This window comes from Amphiura filiformis, unplaced genomic scaffold (genome assembly GCF_039555335.1).
Source record: "Amphiura filiformis unplaced genomic scaffold, Afil_fr2py scaffold_130, whole genome shotgun sequence".
Classification (NCBI taxonomy): domain Eukaryota; kingdom Metazoa; phylum Echinodermata; class Ophiuroidea; order Amphilepidida; family Amphiuridae; genus Amphiura; species Amphiura filiformis.
In genome coordinates this window covers 133,459-159,878 of record NW_027305594.1, presented here as the reverse complement: position 1 = coordinate 159,878, position 26,420 = coordinate 133,459, and the positions used below count along the sequence as shown (strand labels likewise).

General features: G+C 37.0%; 1 protein-coding gene across 1 annotated transcript; it reads right to left on the bottom strand.

The window, feature by feature from the left end:
* Positions 1 to 1,789: 1,789 nt before the first annotated feature.
* LOC140145085 (uncharacterized) lies at positions 1,790 to 4,471 on the bottom strand. Its single transcript, XM_072166867.1, has 3 exons — positions 4,381 to 4,471; positions 2,942 to 4,008; positions 1,790 to 2,344 (listed from the first exon to the last, which is right to left on the bottom strand). Exons 1-3 carry the CDS (start codon positions 4,469 to 4,471, stop codon positions 1,790 to 1,792), a joined length of 1,713 nt encoding a protein of 570 aa, XP_072022968.1.
* Positions 4,472 to 26,420: the final 21,949 nt, after the last annotated feature.

The window sequence follows — 26,420 nt, the reverse complement described above, 5'->3', positions numbered from 1 at the left end:
ACATGCACAGGTCAGTTTATTTTGTACTATGTCGCCATTTTAATCAATTGAAATAATTGTCACTTCTACGATAGTGAACTACCTTATGGAAATGTTGTATTCCTATCGATACCATCTACTATGTTCGTTTTAATTTTATAAAATCAAAGTGTTTCCGTACCAATATTGATGGTGTAATCAATGAAATATGATACACGATGGTGTAAAGCAAAGCCAACTATTTTTGGATTCACATTTATTGTTTTAAAGTACAAGAAGCATTTAAACTTTTCTTTTGATCTTACATCAAAATCTGTTTGATACCTAATTATGTGTGGCAAATGGGGGTGTTGGTTAGGGTGGTTATGTATGTGTTTTTTTGTTCCTCATGAATACTACCTGAATTAATTGAGCACACTTAAAATAATAATATAAACTGTCAGATACCCTAATTTGACATTCATACACTTTTTCCATGGAAAGACGGTAACTTAATAATAGTCATTCTAAAGATATCTGACTTGCTACACTTTTGTATAGCTCTAATGGATGAATGTACTTTGGGTACTGATGATTGTGACGTAAATGCTCTTTGCACCGATACCATGGAATCTTTCACATGTACATGTAATACCGGCTACTATGGAGATGGAGTAACATGCACAGGTTAGCCCATTTTGTACCATTTCGTTCGCCATATTAATTGATTTAAATAATTGTCACGTATACGATAGTCAAAGTATCTCTTGGAAATATTGTATGAAAGTGCCTATCACACACGTTTTTAAAGTAAAAACGGCAACTTCATAATAATCATTTGGAATTTATCTGACTTGGCATATTTTTTGTACAGCTCTGATGGATGAATGTACTTTGGGTACTGATGATTGTGACGTAAATGCTCTTTGCACTGATACCATGGAATCTTTTACATGTACTTGTAATACCGGCTACTATGGAGATGGAGTAACATGCACAGGTTGGTCCATTTTGTACCATGTCGTCATATTAATTAATTTCCAGCTACCTTTTGGAAATGTTGTATTCCTATCGATACCATCTACTCTGTTCGTTTCAATATTTCAAAACAAATGCGTTTCTGTACCAATATTGGTGATGTAATCAATGAAATATGATACACGATGTTGTAAAGCAAAGCCAACTAATTTTGACTATTATTGGATTTACATTCAATGTTGAAAAGTACAAGAAGTATTTCAACTTTTCTTTTGATCATACATAAAAATCTGTTTGATACCTAATTATGTGTGGCAAATGGATGTGTTGGTTGGGGTGGTTATGTATGTGTTTTTCTGTTCCTCATGAATTCTACCTGAATTATTTGAGCACACTTACAATAATAATATAAACTGTCAGATACCATTATTTGCCATTCATACCTTTTTCATTAGAAAAACGGTAACTTTATAACAGTCTTTCTAAAGATATCTGACTTGCTACATTTTGTGTATAGCTCTAATGGATGAATGTACTTTGGGTATTGATGATTGTGACGTAAATGCTCTTTGCACCGATACCATGGAATCTTTCACATGTACATGTAATACCGGCTACTATGGAGATGGAGTAACATGCACAGGTTAGTCCATTTTGTACCATGTCGTCATATTAATTGATTTAAATAATTGTCACGTATACGATAGTCAAAGTATCTCTTGGAAATATTGTATGAATGTGCCTATCACACACGTTTTTAAAGTAAAAATGGTATTTCACTTTCACTTAAAGCTTTCCTCCCATGACACAGGTAGGTCCTGGAGATAGCTGCCTAGCCACTATGCTTCGCCACTCAGCTCTGTTGTTTGCCATCCGACCGGCTTCTACTACAGATTGGATTCCCACTGCACGGCAGTTTGCTTTGATGTTGTCCATCCAGCGCATTGGGGTCTTCCTTTAGGTCGTTTCCTGGGATTCTTCCTTCTAATACGATTTTTGGATATCTGGATGGAGGCATTCTTTTCACATGACCATAGTAGGACAGCTGTTTTGCACGGATCTTGTTCATTACAGTGCACTGGTAATCAAGGGTGTCTCTGATTGAGGTGTTCCTAATCCTGTCCCTTCTAGTAACACCCAGGATTTTTCTGAGACAAGCCATTTCAAATACCAGAAGTCGCTGCTCATCACGTTTTTTGATTGTCCAGGCTTCAGAGGCATAGGTTGCTATAGAAAGCACCAGTACTTTGTACAATTCCAATTTTGTTATGGTGGATATTTCGTTGGATTTCCAGATGGGGTTGAGTTTTTGCATGATGCCCATGGCCAAGCCAATTCTCCTTTTGATGTCCTTCTCGCTGCTTGCCTTTTCAGTGATTACTCCACCTAGATAGATGAATGATTCCACCTGTTCAAGGGTGGAATTTCCAATGGATATGGTGGCTTTTGCAGTTTCTCTACCAATCACCTGGACTTCGGTTTTAGCGATGTTTATGGTCAGACCAAACCTCATGCTTTCATTGTGTACTTTGTCGACTAGAGTTTGGAGGTTAATTTCAGAGTAAGACAATATCATCGGCAAATCTCAGGTTGTTGATGAGCTGTCCTTGAATTGTAATTCCAATGCCGACATCTTCAATAGCTAGGCGTAGGACCAGTTCCAGCAAGATGTTAAATAGCTGGGGGAGAGAATACATCCCTGTCTGACTCCTGTTTGAGTGGTGAACCAGTTTGTCAGCTCTTCATTCACTCTTAGGCAAAAGAAACAAATTAGTTCGATCTTTCGATCGACCGTCGATGCTTGTTCGGTCCTTAATATTTATGAAATCAATTAATTTACTAGTTTTAATTGTGATAAAATATTAATTTGTGCCTGTAGTGATATTGACCAATATAAATTTAGCGTTAATTCTGATTAATTAGTTGATAGTTCATTAATAACAAGCATCGAAGCAGCATCGAAGGTCGATCCAAAGATCAAACTAATTTGTTTCTGGTGCCTTACTGCACTTTTAGAGGTGTTATATAAGGCTTGGAGAAGTCTAACCATTTTTGTAGAGTAGCCTAGGTGGTCCATAGCCTTCCAAAGACCTTCTTGCCAAACAGTATCAAAAGCTTTTTGATAGTCGATGTAGCAGCAGTATAGTGGTTTCCCTATCTCCGTGCATTTTTCAGCCAGTTGTCGTAGCGAAAACAATTGGTCCACTGTACTCCTTCCTGCTCTAAATCCTGCCTGAGATTCTGAGAGGATCTCTTCAGTTTTCTTCTGGATTCTAGATTGGATGATCGAGCAAAATACTTTCCCTGCCAAGCTCAGGAGGCTGATACCTCTGTAATTTCCACAGTCCATTTTATCCTTTTTCTTAAATATGGGGACAATGATTGCCTTCCCCCAGTCCTCAGGAATTACTTCAGACTCCCATATCTTGTTACAGAGTTTTAGAAGAGCATTACATCCAGCTTCTCCTGCTGCCTTGATTTCTTCCGCTGATATACCATCTTCTCCTGTTGCTTTATTTCCCCTGAGGCGTTTGATGGCCAGTTCCACTTCAGATTTGAGAATGTGGGGCTCTATGTCTTCTGTTGAAGTACTTGGTAGAGACTGTAAGATACTTGTATCGGATGGGATGGGTTGATTATACAGCTCTTCATAGTTTTCTTTCCATCTGTCCTTTATGTTCTTGTCATCGGTGAGCATCTCGCCACCTTTGTCTTTTACACCTCTCATACGAGTAGATTTTGATCCAGTGATGGTTTTGATGGTAGTGTAAACCTCTTTGGTTTTCTTTGCATCATTTGCATGCTCCACATCTTTGCACAGATTTTGAAGCCATACTTCTTTGCACTCTTTACACTTCCGTTTTATTTCTCTGTTGAGAAAGTTGTACCTTGGCTTTTTTGAGTTGTCTTTGAGTCTTTCCTGCTTCACCTTATTTCTTTCTTCCGTCAGCTTAAGAACTTCGGCAGTTAACCAAGGTTTTTGTCTCTGAGGTTTCTTTGCTCCTAGGACCTTGTCAGCTGTTTCATTAAAGCCTGACTTAATATTCTGCCATAGCTCTTCTGTCTCTATGTCTGTGTCGGGTAGTTCAATTAGTGGGTTAAATTTTCCACCAATTGTTACTTAGTAGTCACTGTAAGTCTGCTGTAGGTACAGTGTGCTTACATCAAATTTCTTGATCTTGCATTGTTTCCCTCTGGATCTAAGTTTCAGTTTAATGTTGGTTAAAACAAGTTGGTGGTCAGATCCGATGTCTGCGCTGGGAAAGCTGCGCGAGGAAGTCACGCTCGTTTTCCATTTTTGTCGTATTAGGATAAAATCGATCTTGTTCCTTGTGGAACCATCTGGGGATTCCCAGGTCCACTGGCGACTTGGTTTGGATTCTTTGAAGAGAGTGTTTGTGATACACAGGCTATTCGATGAACAAAAGCTGAGCAGCTTTTCACATCTGTCGTTTGCTTCTCCAATACCAAACTTCCCAATAACGCCATTCCATGGTTCCCAGTCGATACCAACTTTCGCGTTGAAATCACCCATGATGATAAGGATGTCTTGGGAAGGATGTTTTATTTATTTCCAATTGCAGTTGGTCATAAAAGTCTTCAATATCTTCGTCTGGGTATGACGTTGTAGGTGCATACACCTGCATAATGGTAGCTGTTCCTATTTGAGTGCGAAGCCTTGCTGTAATTAGCCTTTCTGAAATAGAATTGTAGCCGAGGAGTGATCTCTGGGCATTCTTGTTGAGAATTAAGGCAACCCCTGCTCTGTGAGTAGATTGACTACCGGCGCTCAATATTTGGTAACCATCTTGTGTGAAATCTCCTGATTCTATCCAATGGGTTTCGGATATACCCATTATCTCCCACTGGTAACTTCATAATAATCATTTGGAATTGATCTGACTTGGCACATTTTTTGTACAGCTCTGATGGATGAATGTACTTTGGGTACTGATGATTGTGACGTAAATGCTCTTTGCACCGATACCATGGAATCTTTTACATGTACATGTAATACCGGCTACTATGGAGATGGAGTAACATGCACAGGTTAGTCCATTTTGTACCATGTCATCATATTAATTAATTTCCAACTACATTTTGGAAATGTTGTATTCCTATTGATACCATCTATTATGTTCGTTTCAATTTTTCAAAACAAATTCGTTTCCGTACCAATATTTATGATGTAATCGATATGATACACGATGTTGTAAAGCAAAGCCAACTATTTTTGACTATTATTGGATTTACATTCAATGTTGAAAAGTACCAGAAGTATTTCAACTTTTGTATTGATCATACATCAAAATCTGTTTGATACCTAATAATTATTATGTGTGGCAAATGGATGTGTTGGTTGGGGAGGTTATGTATGTGTTTTTCTGTTCCTCACTCATGAATACTACCTAAATTATTTGAGCACACTTAAAATAATAATATAAACTGTCAGATACCATTATTTGCCATTCACGCCCTTTTTCATTAGAAAAACGGTAACTTTATAATGCTCTTTTAAAAGATATCTGACTTGCTACATTTTTGTATAGCTCTAATGGATGAATGTACGTTGGGTACTGATGATTGTGACGTAAATGCTCTATGCACCGATACCATGGAATCTTTTACATGTACATGTAATACCGGCTACTATGGAGATGGAGTAACATGCACAGGTTAGACCATTTTGTACCATTTGGCCATATTAATTGATTTAAATTATTGTCACGTATACGATAGTCAAAGTATCTCTTGGAAATATTATATGAAAGTGCCTATCACACACGTTTTTAAAGTAAAAATGGTAACTTCATAATAATCATTTGGAATTTATCTGACTTGGCACATTTTGTGTACAGCTCTGATGGATGAATGTACTTTGGGTACTGATGATTGTGACGTAAATGCTCTTTGCACCGATACCATGGAATCTTTTACATGTACATGTAATACCGGCTACTATGGAGATGGAGTAACATGCACAGGTTAGTCCATTTTGTACCATGTCGTCATATTAATTAATTTCCAACTACATTTTGGAAATGTTGTATTCGTATCGATACCATCTACTCTGTTCGTTTCAATATTTCAATACAAATGCGTTTCCGTACCAATATTTGTGATGTAATCAATGAAATATGATACACGATGTTGTAAAGCAAAGCGAACTAATTTTGACTGTTATTGGATTTACATTCAATGTTGAAAAGTACAAGAAGCATTTCAACTTTTCTTTTGATCATACATAAAAATCTGTTTGATACCTAATTATGTGTGGCAAATGGATGTGTTGGTTGCGGTGGTTATGTATGTGTTTTTCTGTTCCTCATGAACTCTATCTGAATTATTGGAGCACACTTACAATAATAATATAAACTGTCAGATACCATTATTTGCCATTCATACCTTTTTCATTAGAAAAACGGTAACTTTATAATAGTGTTTCTAAAGATATATGACTTGCTACATTTTTGTATAGCTCTAATGGATGAATGTACTTTGGGTACTGATGATTGTGACGTAAATGCTCTTTGCACCGATACCATGGAATCTTTCACATGTACATGCAATACCGGCTACTATGGAGATGGAGTAACATGCACAGGTTATCCCATTTTGTACCATTACGCCATATTAATTGATTTAAATTATTGTCACGTATACGATAGTCAAAGTATCTCTTGAAATATTGTATGAAAGTGCCTATCACACACGTTTTTAAAGTAAAAATGGTAACTTCATAATAATCATTTGGAATTTATTTGACTTGGCACATTTTGTGTACAGCTCTGATGGATGAATGTACTTTGGGTACTGATGATTGTGACGTAAATGCTCTTTGCACCGATACCATGGAATCTTTTACATGTACATGTAATACCGGCTACTATGGAGATGGAGTAACATGCACAGGTTAGTCCATTTTGTACCATGTCGTCATATTAATTAATTTCCAACTACATTTTGGAAATGTTGTATTCGTATCGATACCATCTACTCTGTTCGTTTCAATATTTCAATACAAATGCGTTTCCGTACCAATATTTGTGATGTAATCAATGAAATATGATACACGATGTTGTAAAGCAAAGCGAACTAATTTTGACTGTTATTGGATTTACATTCAATGTTGAAAAGTACAAGAAGCATTTCAACTTTTCTTTTGATCATACATAAAAATCTGTTTGATACCTAATTATGTGTGGCAAATGGATGTGTTGGTTGCGGTGGTTATGTATGTGTTTTTCTGTTCCTCATGAACTCTATCTGAATTATTTGAGCACACTTACAATAATAATATAAACTGTCAGATACCATTATTTGCCATTCATACCTTTTTCATTAGAAAAACGGTAACTTTATAATAGTGTTTCTAAAGATATATGACTTGCTACATTTTTGTATAGCTCTAATGGATGAATGTACTTTGGGTACTGATGATTGTGACGTAAATGCTCTTTGCACCGATACCATGGAATCTTTCACATGTACATGTAATACCGGCTACTATGGAGATGGAGTAACATGCACAGGTTATCCCATTTTGTACCATTTGGCCATATTAATATTGTCATGTATACGATAGTCAAAGTATCTCTTGGAAATATTGTATGAAAGTGCCTATCACACACGTTTTTAAAGTAAAAATGGTAACTTCATAATAATCATTTGGAATTGATCTGACTTGGCACATTTTTGTACAGCTCTGATGGATGAATGTACTTTGGGTACTGATGATTGTGACGTAAATGCTCTTTGCACCGATACCATGGAATCTTTTACATGTACATGTAATACCGGCTACTATGGAGATGGAGTAACATGCACAGGTTAGTCCATTTTGTACCATGTGTCATCATATTAATTAATTTCCAACTACATTTTGGAAATGTTGTATTCCTATTGATACCATCTATTATGTTCGTTTCAATTTTTCAAAACAAATTCGTTTCCGTACCAATATTTATGATGTAATCGATATGATACACGATGTTGTAAAGCAAAGCCAACTATTTTTGACTATTATTGGATTTACATTCAATGTTGAAAAGTACCAGAAGTATTTCAACTTTTGTATTGATCATACATCAAAATCTGTTTGATACCTAATAATTATTATGTGTGGCAAATGGATGTGTTGGTTGGGGAGGTTATGTATGTGTTTTTCTGTTCCTCACTCATGAATACTACCTAAATTATTTGAGCACACTTAAAATAATAATATAAACTGTCAGATACCATTATTTGCCATTCACGCCCTTTTTCATTAGAAAAACGGTAACTTTATAATGCTCTTTTAAAAGATATCTGACTTGCTACATTTTTGTATAGCTCTAATGGATGAATGTACGTTGGGTACTGATGATTGTGACGTAAATGCTCTATGCACCGATACCATGGAATCTTTTACATGTACATGTAATACCGGCTACTATGGAGATGGAGTAACATGCACAGGTTAGACCATTTTGTACCATTTGGCCATATTAATTGATTTAAATTATTGTCACGTATACGATAGTCAAAGTATCTCTTGGAAATATTATATGAAAGTGCCTATCACACACGTTTTTAATGTAAAAATGGTAACTTCATAATAATCATTTGGAATTTATCTGACTTGGCACATTTTGTGTACAGCTCTGATGGATGAATGTACTTTGGGTACTGATGATTGTGACGTAAATGCTCTTTGCACCGATACCATGGAATCTTTTACATGTACATGTAATACCGGCTACTATGGAGATGGAGTAACATGCACAGGTTAGTCCATTTTGTACCATGTCGTCATATTAATTAATTTCCAACTACATTTTGGAAATGTTGTATTCGTATCGATACCATCTACTCTGTTCGTTTCAATATTTCAATACAAATGCGTTTCCGTACCAATATTTGTGATGTAATCAATGAAATATGATACACGATGTTGTAAAGCAAAGCGAACTAATTTTGACTGTTATTGGATTTACATTCAATGTTGAAAAGTACAAGAAGCATTTCAACTTTTCTTTTGATCATACATAAAAATCTGTTTGATACCTAATTATGTGTGGCAAATGGATGTGTTGGTTGCGGTGGTTATGTATGTGTTTTTCTGTTCCTCATGAACTCTATCTGAATTATTTGAGCACACTTACAATAATAATATAAACTGTCAGATACCATTATTTGCCATTCATACCTTTTTCATTAGAAAAACGGTAACTTTATAATAGTGTTTCTAAAGATATATGACATGCTACATTTTTGTATAGCTCTAATGGATGAATGTACTTTGGGTACTGATGATTGTGACGTAAATGCTCTTTGCACCGATACCATGGAATCTTTCACATGTACATGCAATACCGGCTACTATGGAGATGGAGTAACATGCACAGGTTATCCCATTTTGTACCATTTCGCCATATTAATTGATTTAAATTATTGTCACGTATACGATAGTCAAAGTATCTCTTGGAAATATTGTATGAAAGTGCCTATCACACACGTTTTTAAAGTAAAAATGGTAACTTCATAATAATCATTTGGAATTGATCTGACTTGGCACATTTTTTGTACAGCTCTGATGGATGAATGTACTTTGGGTACTGATGATTGTGACGTAAATGCTCTTTGCACTGATACCATGGAATCTTTTACATGTACATGTAATACCGGCTACTATGGAGATGGAGTAACATGCACAGGTTAGTCCATTTTGTACCATGTCGCCATATTAATTAATTTCCAACTACCTTTTGGAAATGTTGTATTCCTATCGATACCATCTACTATGTTCGTTTCAATTTTTTAAAACAAATGCGTTTCCGTACCAATATTTATGATGTAATCGATATGATACACGATGTTGTAAAGCAAAGCCAACTATTTTTGACTATTATTGGATTTACATTCAATGTTGAAAAGTACCAGAAGTATTTCAACTTTTGTATTGATCATACATCAAAATCTGTTTGATACCTAATAATTATTATGTGGCAAATGGATGTGTTGGTTGGGGAGGTTATGTATGTGTTTTTCTGTTCCTCACTCATGAATACTACCTAAATTATTTGAGCACACTTAAAATAATAATATAAACTGTCAGATACCATCATTTGCCATTCACGCCCTTTTTCATTAGAAAAACGGTAACTTTATAATGGTCTTTTAAAAGATATCTGACTTGCTACATTTTTGTATAGCTCTAATGGATGAATGTACGTTGGGTACTGATGATTGTGACGTAAATGCTCTATGCACCGATACCATGGAATCTTTTACATGTACATGTAATACCGGCTACTATGGAGATGGAGTAACATGCACAGGTTAGACCATTTTGTACCATTTGGCCATATTAATTGATTTAAATTATTGTCATGTATACGATAGTCAAAGTATCTCTTGGAAATATTGTATGAAAATGCCTATCACACACGTTTTTAAAGTAAAAATGGTAACTTCATAATAATCATTTGGAATTTATTTGACTTGGCACATTTTGTGTACAGCTCTGATGGATGAATGTACTTTGGGTACTGATGATTGTGACGTAAATGCTCTTTGCACCGATACCATGGAATCTTTTACATGTACATGTAATACCGGCTACTATGGAGATGGAGTAACATGCACAGGTTAGTCCATTTTGTACCATTTGGCCATATTAATATTGTCATGTATACGATAGTCAAAGTATCTCTTGGAAATATTGTATGAAAGTGCCTATCACACACGTTTTTAAAGTAAAAATGGTAACTTCATAATAATCATTTGGAATTGATCTGACTTGGCACATTTTTTGTACAGCTCTGATGGATGAATGTACTTTGGGTACTGATGATTGTGACGCAAATGCTCTTTGCACTGATACCATGGAATCTTTTACATGTACATGTAATACCGGCTACTATGGAGATGGAGTAACATGCACAGGTTAGTCCATTTTGTACCATGTCATCATATTAATTAATTTCCAACTACCTTTTGGAAATGTTGTATTCCTATCGATGCCATCTACTATGTTTGTTTCAATTTTTTTTAAACAAATGCGTTTCCGTACGAATATTTATGTTGTAATCGATATGATACACGATGTTGTAAAGCAAAGCCAACTATTTTTGACTATTATTGGATTTACATTCAATGTTGAAAAGTACCAGAAGTATTTCAACTTTTGTATTGATCATACATCAAAATCAGTTTGATACCTAATAATTATTATGTGTGGCAAATGGATGTGTTGGTTGGGGAGGTTATGTATGTGTTTTTCTGTTCCTCACTTATGAATACTACTTAAATTATTTGAGCACACTTAAAATAATAATATAAACTGTCAGATACCATTATTTGCCATTCACGCCCTTTTTCATTAGAAAACGGTAACTTTATAATGGTCTTTTAAAAGATATCCGACTTGCTACATTTTTTGTACAGCTCTGATGGATGAATGTACTTTGGGTACTGATGATTGTGACGTAAATGCTCTTTGCACCGATACCATGGAATCTTTTACATGTACATGTAATACCGGCTACTATGGAGATGGAGTAACATGCACAGGTTAGTCCATTTTGTACCATTTGGCCATATTAATATTGTCATGTATACGATAGTCAAAGTATCCCTTGAAATATTGTATGAAAGTGCCTATCACACATGTTTTTAAAGTAAAAATGGTAACTTCATAATAATCATTTGGAATTGATCTGACTTGGCACATTTTTTGTACAGCTCTGATGGATGAATGTACTTTGGGTACTGATGATTGTGACGTAAATGCTCTTTGCACTGATACCATGGAATCTTTTACATGTACATGTAATACCGGCTACTATGGAGATGGAGTAACATGCACCGGTTAGTCCATTTTGTACCATTTGGCCATATTAATATTGTCATGTATACGATAGTCAAAGTATCTCTTGGAAATATTGTATGAAAGTGCCTATCACACATGTTTTTAAAGTAAAAATGGTAACTTCATAATAAACATTTGGAATTGATCTGACTTGGCACATTTTTTGTACAGCTCTGATGGATGAATGTACTTTGGGTACTGATGATTGTGACGCAAATGCTCTTTGCACTGATACCATGGAATCTTTTTACATGTACATGTAATACCGGCTACTATGGAGATGGAGTAACATGCACAGGTTAGTCCATTTTGTACCATGTCGCCATATTAATTAATTTCCAACTACCTTTTGAAATGTTGTATTCCTATCGATGCCATCTACTATGTTTGTTTCAATTTTTTTTAAACAAATGCGTTTCCGTACCAATATTTATGATGTAATCGATATGATACACGATGTTGTAAAGCAAAGCCAACTATTTTTGACTATTATTGGATTTACATTCAATGTTGAAAAGTACCAGAAGTATTTCAACTTTTGTATTGATCATACATCAAAATCAGTTTGATACCTAATAATTATTATGTGTGGCAAATGGATGTGTTGGTTGGGGAGGTTATGTATGTGTTTTTCTGTTCCTCACTTATGAATACTACTTAAATTATTTGAGCACACTTAAAATAATAATATAAACTGTCAGATACCATTATTTGCCATTCACGCCCTTTTTCATTAGAAAAACGGTAACTTTATAATGGTCTTTTAAAAGATATCCGACTTGCTACATTTTTGTACAGCTCTGATGGATGAATGTACTTTGGGTACTGATGATTGTGACGTAAATGCTCTTTGCACCGATACCATGGAATCTTTTACATGTACATGTAATACCGGCTACTATGGAGATGGAGTAACATGCACAGGTTAGTCCATTTTGTACCATTTGGCCATATTAATATTGTCATGTATACGATAGTCAAAGTATCTCTTGGAAATATTGTATGAAAGTGCCTATCACACACGTTTTAAAGTAAAATGGTAACTTCATAATAATCATTTGGAATTGATCTGACTTGGCACATTTTTTGTACAGCTCTGATGGATGAATGTACTTTGGGTACTGATGATTGTGACGCAAATGCTCTTTGCACTGATACCATGGAATCTTTTACATGTACATGTAATACCGGCTACTATGGAGATGGAGTAACATGCACAGGTTAGTCCATTTTGTACCATGTCGCCATATTAATTAATTTCCAACTACCTTTTGGAAATGTTGTATTCCTATCGATGCCATCTACTATGTTTGTTTCAATTTTTTTTTAAACAAATGCGTTTCCGTACGAATATTTATGATGTAATCGATATGATACACGATGTTGTAAAGCAAAGCCAACTATTTTTGACTATTATTGGATTTACATTCAATGTTGAAAAGTACCAGAAGTATTTCAACTTTTGTATTGATCATACATCAAAATCAGTTTGATACCTAATAATTATTATGTGTGGCAAATGGATGTGTTGGTTGGGGAGGTTATGTATGTGTTTTTCTGTTCCTCACTTATGAATACTACTTAAATTATTTGAGCACACTTAAAATAATAATATAAACTGTCAGATACCATTATTTGCCATTCACGCCCTTTTTCATTAGAAAAACGGTAACTTTATAATGGTCTTTTAAAAGATATCCGACTTGCTACATTTTTGTACAGCTCTGATGGATGAATGTACTTTGGGTACTGATGATTGTGACGTAAATGCTCTTTGCACCGATACCATGGAATCTTTTACATGTACATGTAATACCGGCTACTATGGAGATGGAGTAACATGCACAGGTTAGTCCATTTTGTACCATTTGGCCATATTAATATTGTCATGTATACGATAGTCAAAGTATCCCTTGGAAATATTGTATGAAAGTGCCTATCACACACGTTTTTAAAGTAAAAATGGTAACTTCATAATAATCATTTGGAATTGATCTGACTTGGCACATTTTTTGTACAGCTCTGATGGATGAATGTACTTTGGGTACTGATGATTGTGACGTAAATGCTCTTTGCACTGATACCATGGAATCTTTTACATGTACATGTAATACCGGCTACTATGGAGATGGAGTAACATGCACAGGTTAGTCCATTTTGTACCATTTGGCCATATTAATATTGTCATGTATACGATAGTCAAAGTATCTCTTGGAAAATATTGTATGAAAGTGCCTATCACACATGTTTTTAAAGTAAAAATGGTAACTTCATAATAAACATTTGGAATTGATCTGACTTGGCACATTTTTTGTACAGCTCTGATGGATGAATGTACTTTGGGTACTGATGATTGTGACGCAAATGCTCTTTGCACTGATACCATGGAATCTTTTACATGTACATGTAATACCGGCTACTATGGAGATGGAGTAACATGCACAGGTTAGTCCATTTTGTACCATGTCGCCATATTAATTAATTTCCAACTACCTTTTGGAAATGTTGTATTCCTATCGATGCCATCTACTATGTTTGTTTCAATTTTTTTTAAACAAATGCGTTTCCGTACCAATATTTATGATGTAATCGATATGATACACGATGTTGTAAAGCAAAGCCAACTATTTTTGACTATTATTGGATTTACATTCAATGTTGAAAAGTACCAGAAGTATTTCAACTTTTGTATTGATCATACATCAAAATCAGTTTGATACCTAATAATTATTATGTGTGGCAAATGGATGTGTTGGTTGGGGAGGTTATGTATGTGTTTTTCTGTTCCTCACTTATGAATACTACTTAAATTATTTGAGCACACTTAAAATAATAATATAAACTGTCAGATACCATTATTTGCCATTCACGCCCTTTTTCATTAGAAAAACGGTAACTTTATAATGGTCTTTTAAAAGATATCCGACTTGCTACATTTTTGTACAGCTCTGATGGATGAATGTACTTTGGGTACTGATGATTGTGACGTAAATGCTCTTTGCACCGATACCATGGAATCTTTTACATGTACATGTAATACCGGCTACTATGGAGATGGAGTAACATGCACAGGTTAGTCCATTTTGTACCATTTGGCCATATTAATATTGTCATGTATACGATAGTCAAAGTATCTCTTGGAAATATTGTATGAAAGTGCCTATCACACACGTTTTAAAGTAAAAATGGTAACTTCATAATAATCATTTGGAATTGATCTGACTTGGCACATTTTTGTACAGCTCTGATGGATGAATGTACTTTGGGTACTGATGATTGTGACGTAAATGCTCTTTGCACTGATACCATGGAATCTTTTACATGTACATGTAATACCGGCTACTATGGAGATGGAGTAACATGCACAGGTTAGTCCATTTTGTACCATGTCGCCATATTAATTAATTTCCAACTACCTTTTGGAAATGTTGTATTCCTATCGATACCATCTACTATGTTCGTTTCAATTTTTTAAAACAAATGCGTTTCCGTACCAATATTTATGATGTAATCGATATGATACACGATGTTGTAAAGCAAAGCCAACTATTTTTGACTATTATTGGATTTACATTCAATGTTGAAAAGTACCAGAAGTATTTCAACTTTTGTATTGATCATACATCAAAATCAGTTTGATACCTAATAATTATTATGTGTGGCAAATGGATGTGTTGGTTGGAGAGGTTATGTATGTGTTTTTCTGTTCCTCACTTATGAATACTACCTAAATTATTTGAGCACACTTAAAATAATAATATAAACTGTCAGATACCATTATTTGCCATTCACGCCCTTTTTCATTAGAAAAACGGTATAGTTGGGTGATCTAGAGCAATTCCGTGACCGTGGAGAGCGAAGGTTCGTTTCTCAGTGGATTTGTCTTCTATGAAGGTTAATAAAAAAATTTAGCGGGGGTGCCCCTCGCAAAAGTGTGGGCGGAATCCGTTAGAGCTCGAAATCCAAAATGGCCGCCGTCGGCCATTTAAAAAATTATTTTTTCAATGGTTTGGCCTACAATGCTGTTCAATATATGTTTTCTGGTGTTTTTTGGGTCGAGGAATTCATATCTGATGTCGATTGTATGATATGACCATCTTTTGACCTTCAAATCCAAGATGGCCGCCGATTTACAGCTCAGAAAGGTTAAATTGTCAATTTGTCGTATAACCTTCATAATAGGCTCTAATTATAGTTCTCATCATGCCAAGTTGAGCGATTGACTATAAAAACTACCAGTAATAGTGATTTGACCTATTTTTGACCTTCAAATCCAAGATGGCCGCCGATTTTTAGCTCAGAAAGGTCAAATTTTCACATTTGTCATAGGGCCTTCATAATAGGCTCTAGTTCAAGCTCTCAACATGCCGAGTTGAGTGGTGGACACTAACAACTACAAGTAATAATGATTTGACCTGTTTTTGACCTTCAAATCCAAGATGGCCGCCGATTTTCAGCTGAGAAAAGTAAAAATTTCAAATTAATCGTATGAGAGCTCTAAGTAGTCGTAGAGTCTTTATAATGAATACCCCATTCTGGCACAAACATATACATATTCACATTATTTGAATGAGTTTAGTCTATATTGGTTCCCGGTCTACGTGTGTTTTGCTCTACAAACCTATCAACAATGAATGAAGCAGCATCAAAGAGATTTATAAACATTTAGAAAGAAACATATTCTATGAGACTAGTGCATAGATCACCTATAACACTGCTTGCTTGTTACCTACAGCAAAATCATTCCCTAACAATGTCTACTGAAATGTTGCAAGCCGTGTAAGGCCTAAGTCGTATGATACAAGGTAAACATGGTAAATGGGAGAGTTTACAAACAAAAACGAAAAACTGGCCAGAACTTGACAAATATGGTGATTTTTACAACATCTCTTCAAGGTAATATGGGTCTAGAAGTCAATACATGCAATACATGTTATATTATAATTTATATCTCAATATCATCTTCAGACAAGCTTGTAAAGGCTCAGTGTTCAAGTAAACCACCAAGTTCTGGGAGTGATGATGAGACAGGGACCATTGGCACCCAAGTGCCTGCGTTCATCTCTGTGTGGACCTCTCCACGAAAAAACTAAATGTGCATGGTGCATTGCAGGGTGTGGACCTGAAGCACCCGAATAGACCACGGGGTAAGCTGTTCATAATCAACACACACTCAGCATGGCGCTCCTTTAGGAGCCACACAGTCCTCGTAAAAGATGGGGAGCTAAGGGATCGTTTCACAGAGGTGAAGAATTTGTTCTTTCGACACGTGGATTCGATCATCTTCACTGAGCACAGGATCCGTTCACTGCAGCCCCTCTTTATAGCAGACTACAAACGCATTACTATCCTATGCATAGTGACTATAGATGGCTACACAATGGGTGCTGTAAAATCGTCCAATCTCAAGGACTTGCTCAATGCTCATTAATGAGTATCAAGAGACAAGAGAAGAACAAGAGTGAGTGGGTCTTATGATATTGGGGGAAGAGGTGATGACACTGAGGCTGCCATTTCAGCACTTGGTATCAGTAATGAGCAGCTCTTCCAGAAGAACCTGGTACGGTTGCGCGGCTGTCTCAGAAGATCAAAGACACATCTGCTGTCGCCTGGCCACCTTATATCGATCATCTTGAAGAAGACAAAGAGCGCTGTGAGTTGATTGGTTAAAAGCTAAAGATGTCGACTTGGCTAAAACAGCCTAAGAGAAAACTGCCGATCTCAACCATTCCATACTCAGTCGGGCCCCCATGATCACAGCACTGAATAGATCACCACCATTGTTATCAACCTGGGCATCAATGTCCCTTGTATGACGAGGAGTAAAGATCTGGTGGAACAAGAGTCGTGTCTGCATCAACTATGCTGGCTTTGAGATCACTGGACTCTAATGGTCTTTGAAGCATCAGCAACCTGCCCGCAGGAGATTGCAGACAGCAAGCCAGCCATTGTTATCGTCTTCACTGACGACTTCAAGATCGATACTATGACAGGCAATGCTATAGAAGTAACAGAGGGAATAAGAGGGCCTCGGGAACGGATCTCGTGCTCGGTGAAGGATCGAATCCATCCACATGTCTAAAGAACAAATTTCTTGGCTCTGCGAGACACACATTCTGAAGATGCATTACATCATCTAATTGTGTGTGATTGACGTGCTTCAACCAATAGGCTTGTTGGTAAATGATATAATTTGCAAAAGGATCCGACAGTGCTGACTCGAGAGGCTGTGTAAGACGATCCCTTAGCTCCCCATCTTTTATGAGGACTGTGTGGCGCTTAAAGGAGCGCCACTATGACTAGTGTGTGTTGATTCTGAACAGCTTATACCCCGCGCTTTATTCGGGTGCTTCGTGTCCACACCCTGAATGCACCATACACATTTCGTTTTGTCGCAGAGTGCCCTGGCGCACCCTATGTGTATTTATATCTTATGTTTTATACAACGAGGCATCACACCCTTATGGTTCTCAGTGCGGAGGGTATTCAGTATATATAATTGTACGGAGTTAAAACAAACAAAACCCAAATAAATGTAGATATTTATATAGCGCTTTATGCCGTAAACAGCCTCAAAGCGCTTTACATTTATTCCGCCATTATTAGAATATGTCGGAACCACGTTTGCTGCCTACAAATGGCGCAGGGTTTATCAGTACAATGACTGTGACTACCCCTAACAGCTTCCCATTGCACCTGGGTGGGATGAGGCAAGCGAGACAAAGCGCCTTTCCCAAGGGCGCAACACGGTGGTGGGGCGGGGACTCGAACCCACGCACGTCAAGCAAGCTCTCAGATTATGAGTCCAAGGCCGTAACCACTGAGCCACCGTGCCCAAATACTAGTCAGGACTTAACAACTTTGGTTATGTTTACAGCACTACTTCATGGAAATGTGGGACTAGACGTCATTGCATGCTTATCAGACATGTTATATCTTCAGACAAGCTTGAAAAGACCTGACAGCGCGCCCAGAATCAAAGAAAGTGATATTGCTGCAGTGTCCAAGTCAACTACCATGGGACAGAGGGACCATTAGCAACCAAGCACACGCGTTCATTTGTGTGTGGGCCTCTCCACTACAAAACGAAATGTGTATGGTGCATTCAGGGTGTGGACGCGAAGCAGGCATGGTATTACATGATATCAATTTGCGAAAGGATCAGTCTGATATGCAGTGCTGACGTGGACTCAACAAGCTGTATGAAACGATCCCTCAGCGCCCCATCTTTTACGAGGACTGTGTGGCTCTTAAAGGAGCGCCATGCTGAGTGTATGTTGATTATGAACAGCTTACCCCGTGGTCTATTCGGGTGATTCAGGTCCACACCCTGCATGCACCATACACATTTAGTTTTTTCGTGGAGAGGTCCACGCACAGATGAACGCGGGCGCTTGGGTGCTAATGGTCCCTGTCTCATCATCACTTCCAGAACTTGGTGGTTTACTTGAACACTGAGCCTTTACAAGCTTGTCTGAAGATGATATTGAGATATAATATAACATGTGTTGCATGTATTGACTTCTAGACCCATATTACCTTGAAGAGATGTTGTAAAAATCACCATATTTGTCAAGTTCTGACCAGTTTTTCGTTTTTGTTTGTAAACTCTCCCATTTACCATGTTTACATTGGACGATAGTATCAGACGACTTGTGTTATAGGTGATCTATGCACTGGTCTCATAGAATATGTTTCTTTCTAAATATAGATATCTTTGATGCTATATTCATTCATTGTTGATAGGGTGCAGAGCAAAACACACGTAGACCTGGAACCAATATGGATTAAACCCTTTCAAATGTGAATGTATATGTAGGTGTTCAGGGGTTTGTGTTTGTCCCAGAATGGGGTTTTCATTAGAGGCTATTATGAAGGCTCTACGACTACTCAGAGCTCTAATTAGAGTATAATTATTATGAAGGCTATACAACGAATTTGAAATTTTTAGCTTTCTCAGCTGAAAATCAGCGGTCATCGTGGATTTGAAGGTCAAAAAGAGGTAAAATCATTATTACTTGTAGTTTTCAGTGTCCATCACTCAACTCGGCACGTTGAGAGCTTGAATTAGAGCCTATTATGAAGGCTCTACGACAAATGTGAGAATTTGACCTTTCTGAGCTGAAATTCGGCGGCCATCTTGGATTTGAAGGTCAACATTAGGTCAAATTATTATTACTGGTAGTTTTAAGAGTCAATCACTCAACTTGGCATGATGAGAACTTTAATTAGAGCCTATTATGAAGGCTATACGATAAATGTGACAAGTTATCCTTTCTGAGCTGTAAATCGGCGGCCATCTTGGATTTAAGGGTCAAAAGTTGGTCATATCATAAAATCGACATCAGATATGAATTCCTCGACCCAAAAAACCTCAGAAAACATATACTGAACAGCATTGTAGGTCAAACCATTGAAAAAAAAAATTAAATGACCGACGGCGGCCATTTTGGATTTCGGGCTCTCACAGATTCCGCCCACACTTTCGCGAGGGGCACCCCCGCTAAATTTTTTTATTAACCTTCATAGAAGACAAATCCACTGAGAAACGAACCTTCGCTCTCCACGGTCACGGAATTGCTCTAGATCACCCAACTAGTAACTTTATAATGGTCTTTTAAAAGATATCCGACTTGCTACATTTTTGTATAGCTCTAATGGATGAATGTACTTTGGGTACTGATGATTGTGACGTAAATGCTCTTTGCACCGATACCATGGAATCTTTCACATGTACATGTAATACCGGCTACTATGGAGATGGAGTAACATGCACAGGTTAGTCCATTTTGTACCATTTGGCCATATTAATATTGTCACGTATACGATAGTCAAAGTATCTCTTGGAAATATTGTATGAAAGTGCCTATCACACACGTTTTTAAATTAAAAATGGTAACTTCATAATAATCATTTGGAATTTATTTGTCTTGGCACATTTTTCGTACAGCTCTGATGGATGAATGTACTTTGGGTACTGATGATTGTGACGTAAATGCTCTTTGCACCGATACCATGGAATCTTTTACATGTACATGTAATACCGGCTACTATGGAGATGGAGTAACATGCACAGGTTAGTCCATTTTGTACCATTTGGCCATATTAATATTGTCATGTATACGATAGTCAAAGTATCTCTTGGAAATATTGTATGAAAGTGCCTATTGTAATATGTCCGCTCTAAGGCATAACATATTAGAGTAATCAGGAGGCTATGAGTCGCATAATATATAAGAATAATCAGGCTATAAAGTCAACGTGGTTTTATCTATATCGGCCATGTTGTAGAAGCCCGGATGGGCGGTACTTTATTAGCTAAGTAACATCGCGGTGTATATGGCTGGGCGGTATTACATAAATCCATATACTATAACATCTCGTTACACCTTTCCTTTCATAATGAAAAGAAGAGAATCCTCCTGTGTTCTCAGTATCAAAACCATAATATTATAATACTGGAAGAGTGTAATACACAAAAGGTATTATGGCACTTGATATTATGAACCAGTGTGAATTCTAGACCTGTGTCATTTTTTTTACCATTTGTTTTTTTAGCAACAATAAACTGTTCAACAGTTAACAATAAACAAAGTTTAACAAACTAACAAGTGTGCTTTTAATTGTCTATAATGTCCTTGTCTCTCCTTTTTAGTTGCACACATACTCCTCTAGATGCTTAGGTGCTCTATGCGTTCTGCTACTACGCCTCAGTGGTTCTGATGGTTGTTTCATTTTCACTGTAGGTTTAGCTTGCGTTTCAGCTGGGTTACTCTGCGCGTTGTCTAGCGAATCATGCGCGTTGCTGAATGGGAAGTCAGGTTCTGGGGCTTTACAGAATGATTCTTGCGTTTTTTCAGTTGCTTGCGGTTTCTGCGGTATACGCGACTGTCTTCTGTGATGACCTCGTATGACCTGATATTCACTTGGGATTGTACTTTGGCTTTCTCTCACTCAGTATTTCCAGTAGTGGGTCTGATTCTCACTGTATCACCTGCTTTAAGAGGTGCTAATTCTTTGCTACCTCTATTGTAGTAGTGTTCTTGCTTGGCTTTCTGCTTAGCTTTCTTGTCTACTACATTCTCCACTATTTTGGGTTGCAAAAGTTCTTTGCGTGTGGGTAGGTTTGTTTTAGTACGGCGACCAAAAGTCTCTGGGCGGGCGAGCTTTCTAGCCCTTCAGATGGAGTATTCCTCCAAATTAGTAGACTTAAGTAGATATCTCCATTGTCCTTCTTCGCTTTCTTGAGTAGCTGCTTAGCGATCTTCACCGCGTTTTCTGCTTTACCATTACTTTGGGCATATGTCGGTGAGCTGGTAGAATGTGAAAAACCGTATTCTGAAGCAAACTCAGCAAACTGTTGGGAATTAAATGGAGGACCATTGTCACTAAAGAATCGCGCCGGAATACCATGGCTTGCAAAATGTTTCTTTAAGAGTCTTATGATGGCTGTTGCGTCTTTCTTGCCTGTCAATCTGTCTATCTCAAAGTAGTCGGAGAAGTAATCTACGGTGCAGAGATAGTCTTGTCCGTTTGGGGGTGAATATATCACAAGCAATTTCTTCCCATGGATACTCTGGGATTTTATGTCTTATCATAGGTTCTTTCTGCTGATTTTGGGGGTAAGTGTTACATGTCTCGCATTTGCTGACTATGTCTTTGAGTTCACTAGTCATCCCTGGCCAGTATACAGTCTCTCTTGCGTATCTGATGGTGCTCTGAATCCCTGTATGTGCAGCGTGGAGCTTGTTGCGAATCTTGGGTCTCATGGATGTAGGAATGAAGCAGCGTAATCCTTTGACAATGATCTCGTCGTGATATGACAGCTCATCACGAATATTGAAATACGGTCTTGCTTCCGGAGTGCATTCATGAGGTTTCTCAGGCCAACCGTGCTGGATGTATCTGATTACATGCGAGAGTTCTGTATCCTGTGCGGTGGCATCTTGCAGTTCCTTGCGGTTTCTGCGGTATACGCGACTGTCTTCTGTGATGACCTCGTATGACCTGATATTCACTTGGGATTGTACTTTGGCTTTCTCCCACTCAGTATTTCCAGTAGTGGGTCTGATTCTCACTGTAAAGCCATACTATACTATAACATCTCGTTACACCTATCACACACGTTTTTAAAGTAAAAATGGTAACTTCATAATAATCATTTGGAATTGATCTGACTTGGCACATTTTTTGTACAGCTCTGATGGATGAATGTACTTTGGGTACTGATGATTGTGACGCAAATGCTCTTTGCACTGATACCATGGAATCTTTTACATGTACATGTAATACCGGCTACTATGGAGATGGAGTAACATGCACATGTTAGTCCATTTTGTACCATGTCGCCATATTAATTAATTTCCAACTACCTTTTGGAAATGTTGTATTCCTATCGATGCCATCTACTATGTTTGTTTCAATTTTTTTTAAACAAATGCGTTTCCGTACCAATATTTATGATGTAATCGATATGATACACGATGTTGTTAAGCAAAGCCAACTATTTTTGACTATTATTGGATTTACATTCAATGTTGAAAAGTACCAGAAGTATTTCAACTTTTGTATTGATCATACATCAAAATCAGTTTGATACCTAATAATTATTATGTGTGGCAAATGGATGTGTTGGTTGGGGAGGTTATGTATGTGTTTTTCTGTTCCTCACTTATGAATACTACTTAAATTATTTGAGCACACTTAAAATAATAATATAAACTGTCAGATACCATTATTTGCCATTCACGCCCTTTTTCATTAGAAAAACAGTAACTTTATAATGGTCTTTTAAAAGATATCCGACTTGCTACATTTTTGTACAGCTCTGATGGATGAATGTACTTTGGGTACTGATGATTGTGACGTAAATGCTCTTTGCACCGATACCATGGAATCTTTTACATGTACATGTAATACTGGCTACTATGGAGATGGAGTAACATGCACAGGTTAGTCCATTTTGTACCATTTGGCCATATTAATATTGTCATGTATACGATAGTCAAAGTATCTCTTGGAAATATTGTATGAAAGTGCCTATCACACACGTTTTTAAAGTAAAAATGGTAACTTCATAATAATCATTTGGAATTGATCTGACTTGGCACATTTTTTGTACAGCTCTGATGGATGAATGTACTTTGGGTACTGATGATTGTGACGTAAATGCTCTTTGCACTGATACCATGGAATCTTTTACATGTACATGTAATACCGGCTACTATGGAGATGGAGTAACATGCACAGGTTAGTCCATTTTGTACCATGTCGCCATATTAATTAATTTCCAACTACCTTTTGGAAATGTTGTATTCCTATCGATACCATCTACTATGTTCGTTTCAATTTTTTAAAACAAATGCGTTTCCGTACCAATATTTATGATGTAATCGATATGATACACGATGTTGTAAAGCAAAGCCAACTATTTTTGACTATTATTGGATTTACATTCAATGTTGAAAAGTACCAGAAGTATTTCAACTTTTGTATTGATCATACATCAAAATCAGTTTGATACCTAATAATTATTATGTGTGGCAAATGGATGTGTTGGTTGGAGAGGTTATGTATGTGTTTTTCTGTTCCTCACTTATGAATACTACCTAAATTATTTGAGCACACTTAAAATAATAATATAAACTGTCAGATACCATTATTTGCCATTCACGCCCTTTTTCATTAGAAACACGGTAACTTTATAATGGTCTTTTAAAAGATATCCGACTTGCTACATTTTGTATAGCTCTAATGGATGAATGTACTTTGGGTACTGATGATTGTGACGTAAATGCTCTTTGCACCGATACCATGGAATCTTTCACATGTACATGTAATACCGGCTACTATGGAGATGGAGTAACATGCACAGGTTAGTCCATTTTGTACCATTTGGCCATATTAATATTGTCACGTATACGATAGTCAAAGTATCTCTTGGAAATATTGTATGAAAGTGCCTATCACACACGTTTTTAAATTAAAAATGGTAACTTCATAATAATCATTTGGAATTTATTTGACTTGGCACATTTTTTGTACAGCTCTGATGGATGAATGTACTTTGGGTACTGATGATTGTGACGTAAATGCTCTTTGCACCGATACCATGGAATCTTTTACATGTACATGTAATACCGGCTACTATGGAGATGGAGTAACATGCACAGGTTAGTCCATTTTGTACCATTTGGCCATATTAATATTGTCATGTATACGATAGTCAAAGTATCTCTTGGAAATATTGTATGAAAGTGCCTATTGTAATATGTCCGCTCTAAGGCATAACATATTAGAGTAATCAGGAGGCTATGAGTCGCATAATATATAAGAATAATCAGGCTATAAAGTCAACGTGGTTTTATCTATATCGGCCATGTTGTAGAAGCCCGGATGGGCGGTACTTTATTAGCTAAGTAACATCGCGGTGTATATGGCTGGGCGGTATTACATAAATCCATATACTATAACATCTCGTTACACCTTTCCTTTCATAATGAAAAGAAGAGAATCCTCCTGTGTTCTCAGTATCAAAACCATAATATTATAATACTGGAAGAGTGTAATACACAAAAGGTATTATGGCACTTGATATTATGAACCAGTGTGAATTCTAGACCTGTGTCATTTTTTTTTTTTGACCAATTGTTTTTTAGCAACAATAAACTGTTCAACAGTTAACAATAAACAAAGTTTAACAAACTAACAAGTGTGCTTTTAATTGTCTATAATGTCCTTGTCTCTCCTTTTTAGTTGCACACATACTCCTCTAGATGCTTAGGTGCTCTATGCGTTCTGCTACTACGCCTCAGTGGTTCTGATGGTTGTTTCATTTTCACTGTAGGTTTAGCTTGCGTTTCAGCTGGGTTACTCTGCGCGTTGTCTAGCGAATCATGCGCGTTGCTGAATGGGAAGTCAGGTTCTGGGGCTTTACAGAATGATTCTTGCGTTTTTTTCAGATGCTTGCGGTTTCTGCGGTATACGCGACTGTCTTCTGTGATGACCTCGTATGACCTGATATTCACTTGGGATTGTACTTTGGCTTTCTCTCACTCAGTATTTCCAGTAGTGGGTCTGATTCTCACTGTATCACCTGCTTTAAGAGGTGCTAATTCTTTGCTACCTCTATTGTAGTAGTGTTCTTGCTTGGCTTTCTGCTTAGCTTTCTTGTCTACTACATTCTCCACTATTTTGGGTTGCAAAAGTTCTTTGCGTGTGGGTAGGTTTGTTTTAGTACGGCGACCAAAAGTCTCTGGGCGGGCGAGCTTTCTAGCCCTTCAGATGGAGTATTCCTCCAAATTAGTAGACTTAAGTAGATATCTCCATTGTCCTTCTTCGCTTTCTTGAGTAGCTGCTTAGCGATCTTCACCGCGTTTTCTGCTTTACCATTACTTTGGGCATATGTCGGTGAGCTGGTAGAATGTGAAAAACCGTATTCTGAAGCAAACTCAGCAAACTGTTGGGAATTAAATGGAGGACCATTGTCACTAAAGAATCGCGCCGGAATACCATGGCTTGCAAAATGTTTCTTTAAGAGTCTTATGATGGCTGTTGCGTCTTTCTTGCCTGTCAATCTGTCTATCTCAAAGTAGTCGGAGAAGTAATCTACGGTGCAGAGATAGTCTTGTCC

Excerpts from the sequence above, each read along its gene's own strand:
- LOC140145085 (XM_072166867.1), bottom strand. The coding sequence starts at position 4,471 with ATGGGTGATTTCAACGCGAAAGTTGGTATCGACTGGGAACCATGGAAT. Across the intron at positions 4,009-4,380 it reads TGGAGAAGCAAACGACAGAT|ACATAGAGACAGAAGAGCTA; the intron begins GTGAAAAGCTGC and ends TACCCGACACAG. Across the intron at positions 2,345-2,941 it reads ATAACACCTCTAAAAGTGCA|GTGGAATCATTCATCTATCT; the intron begins GTAAGGCACCAG and ends ACCCTTGAACAG.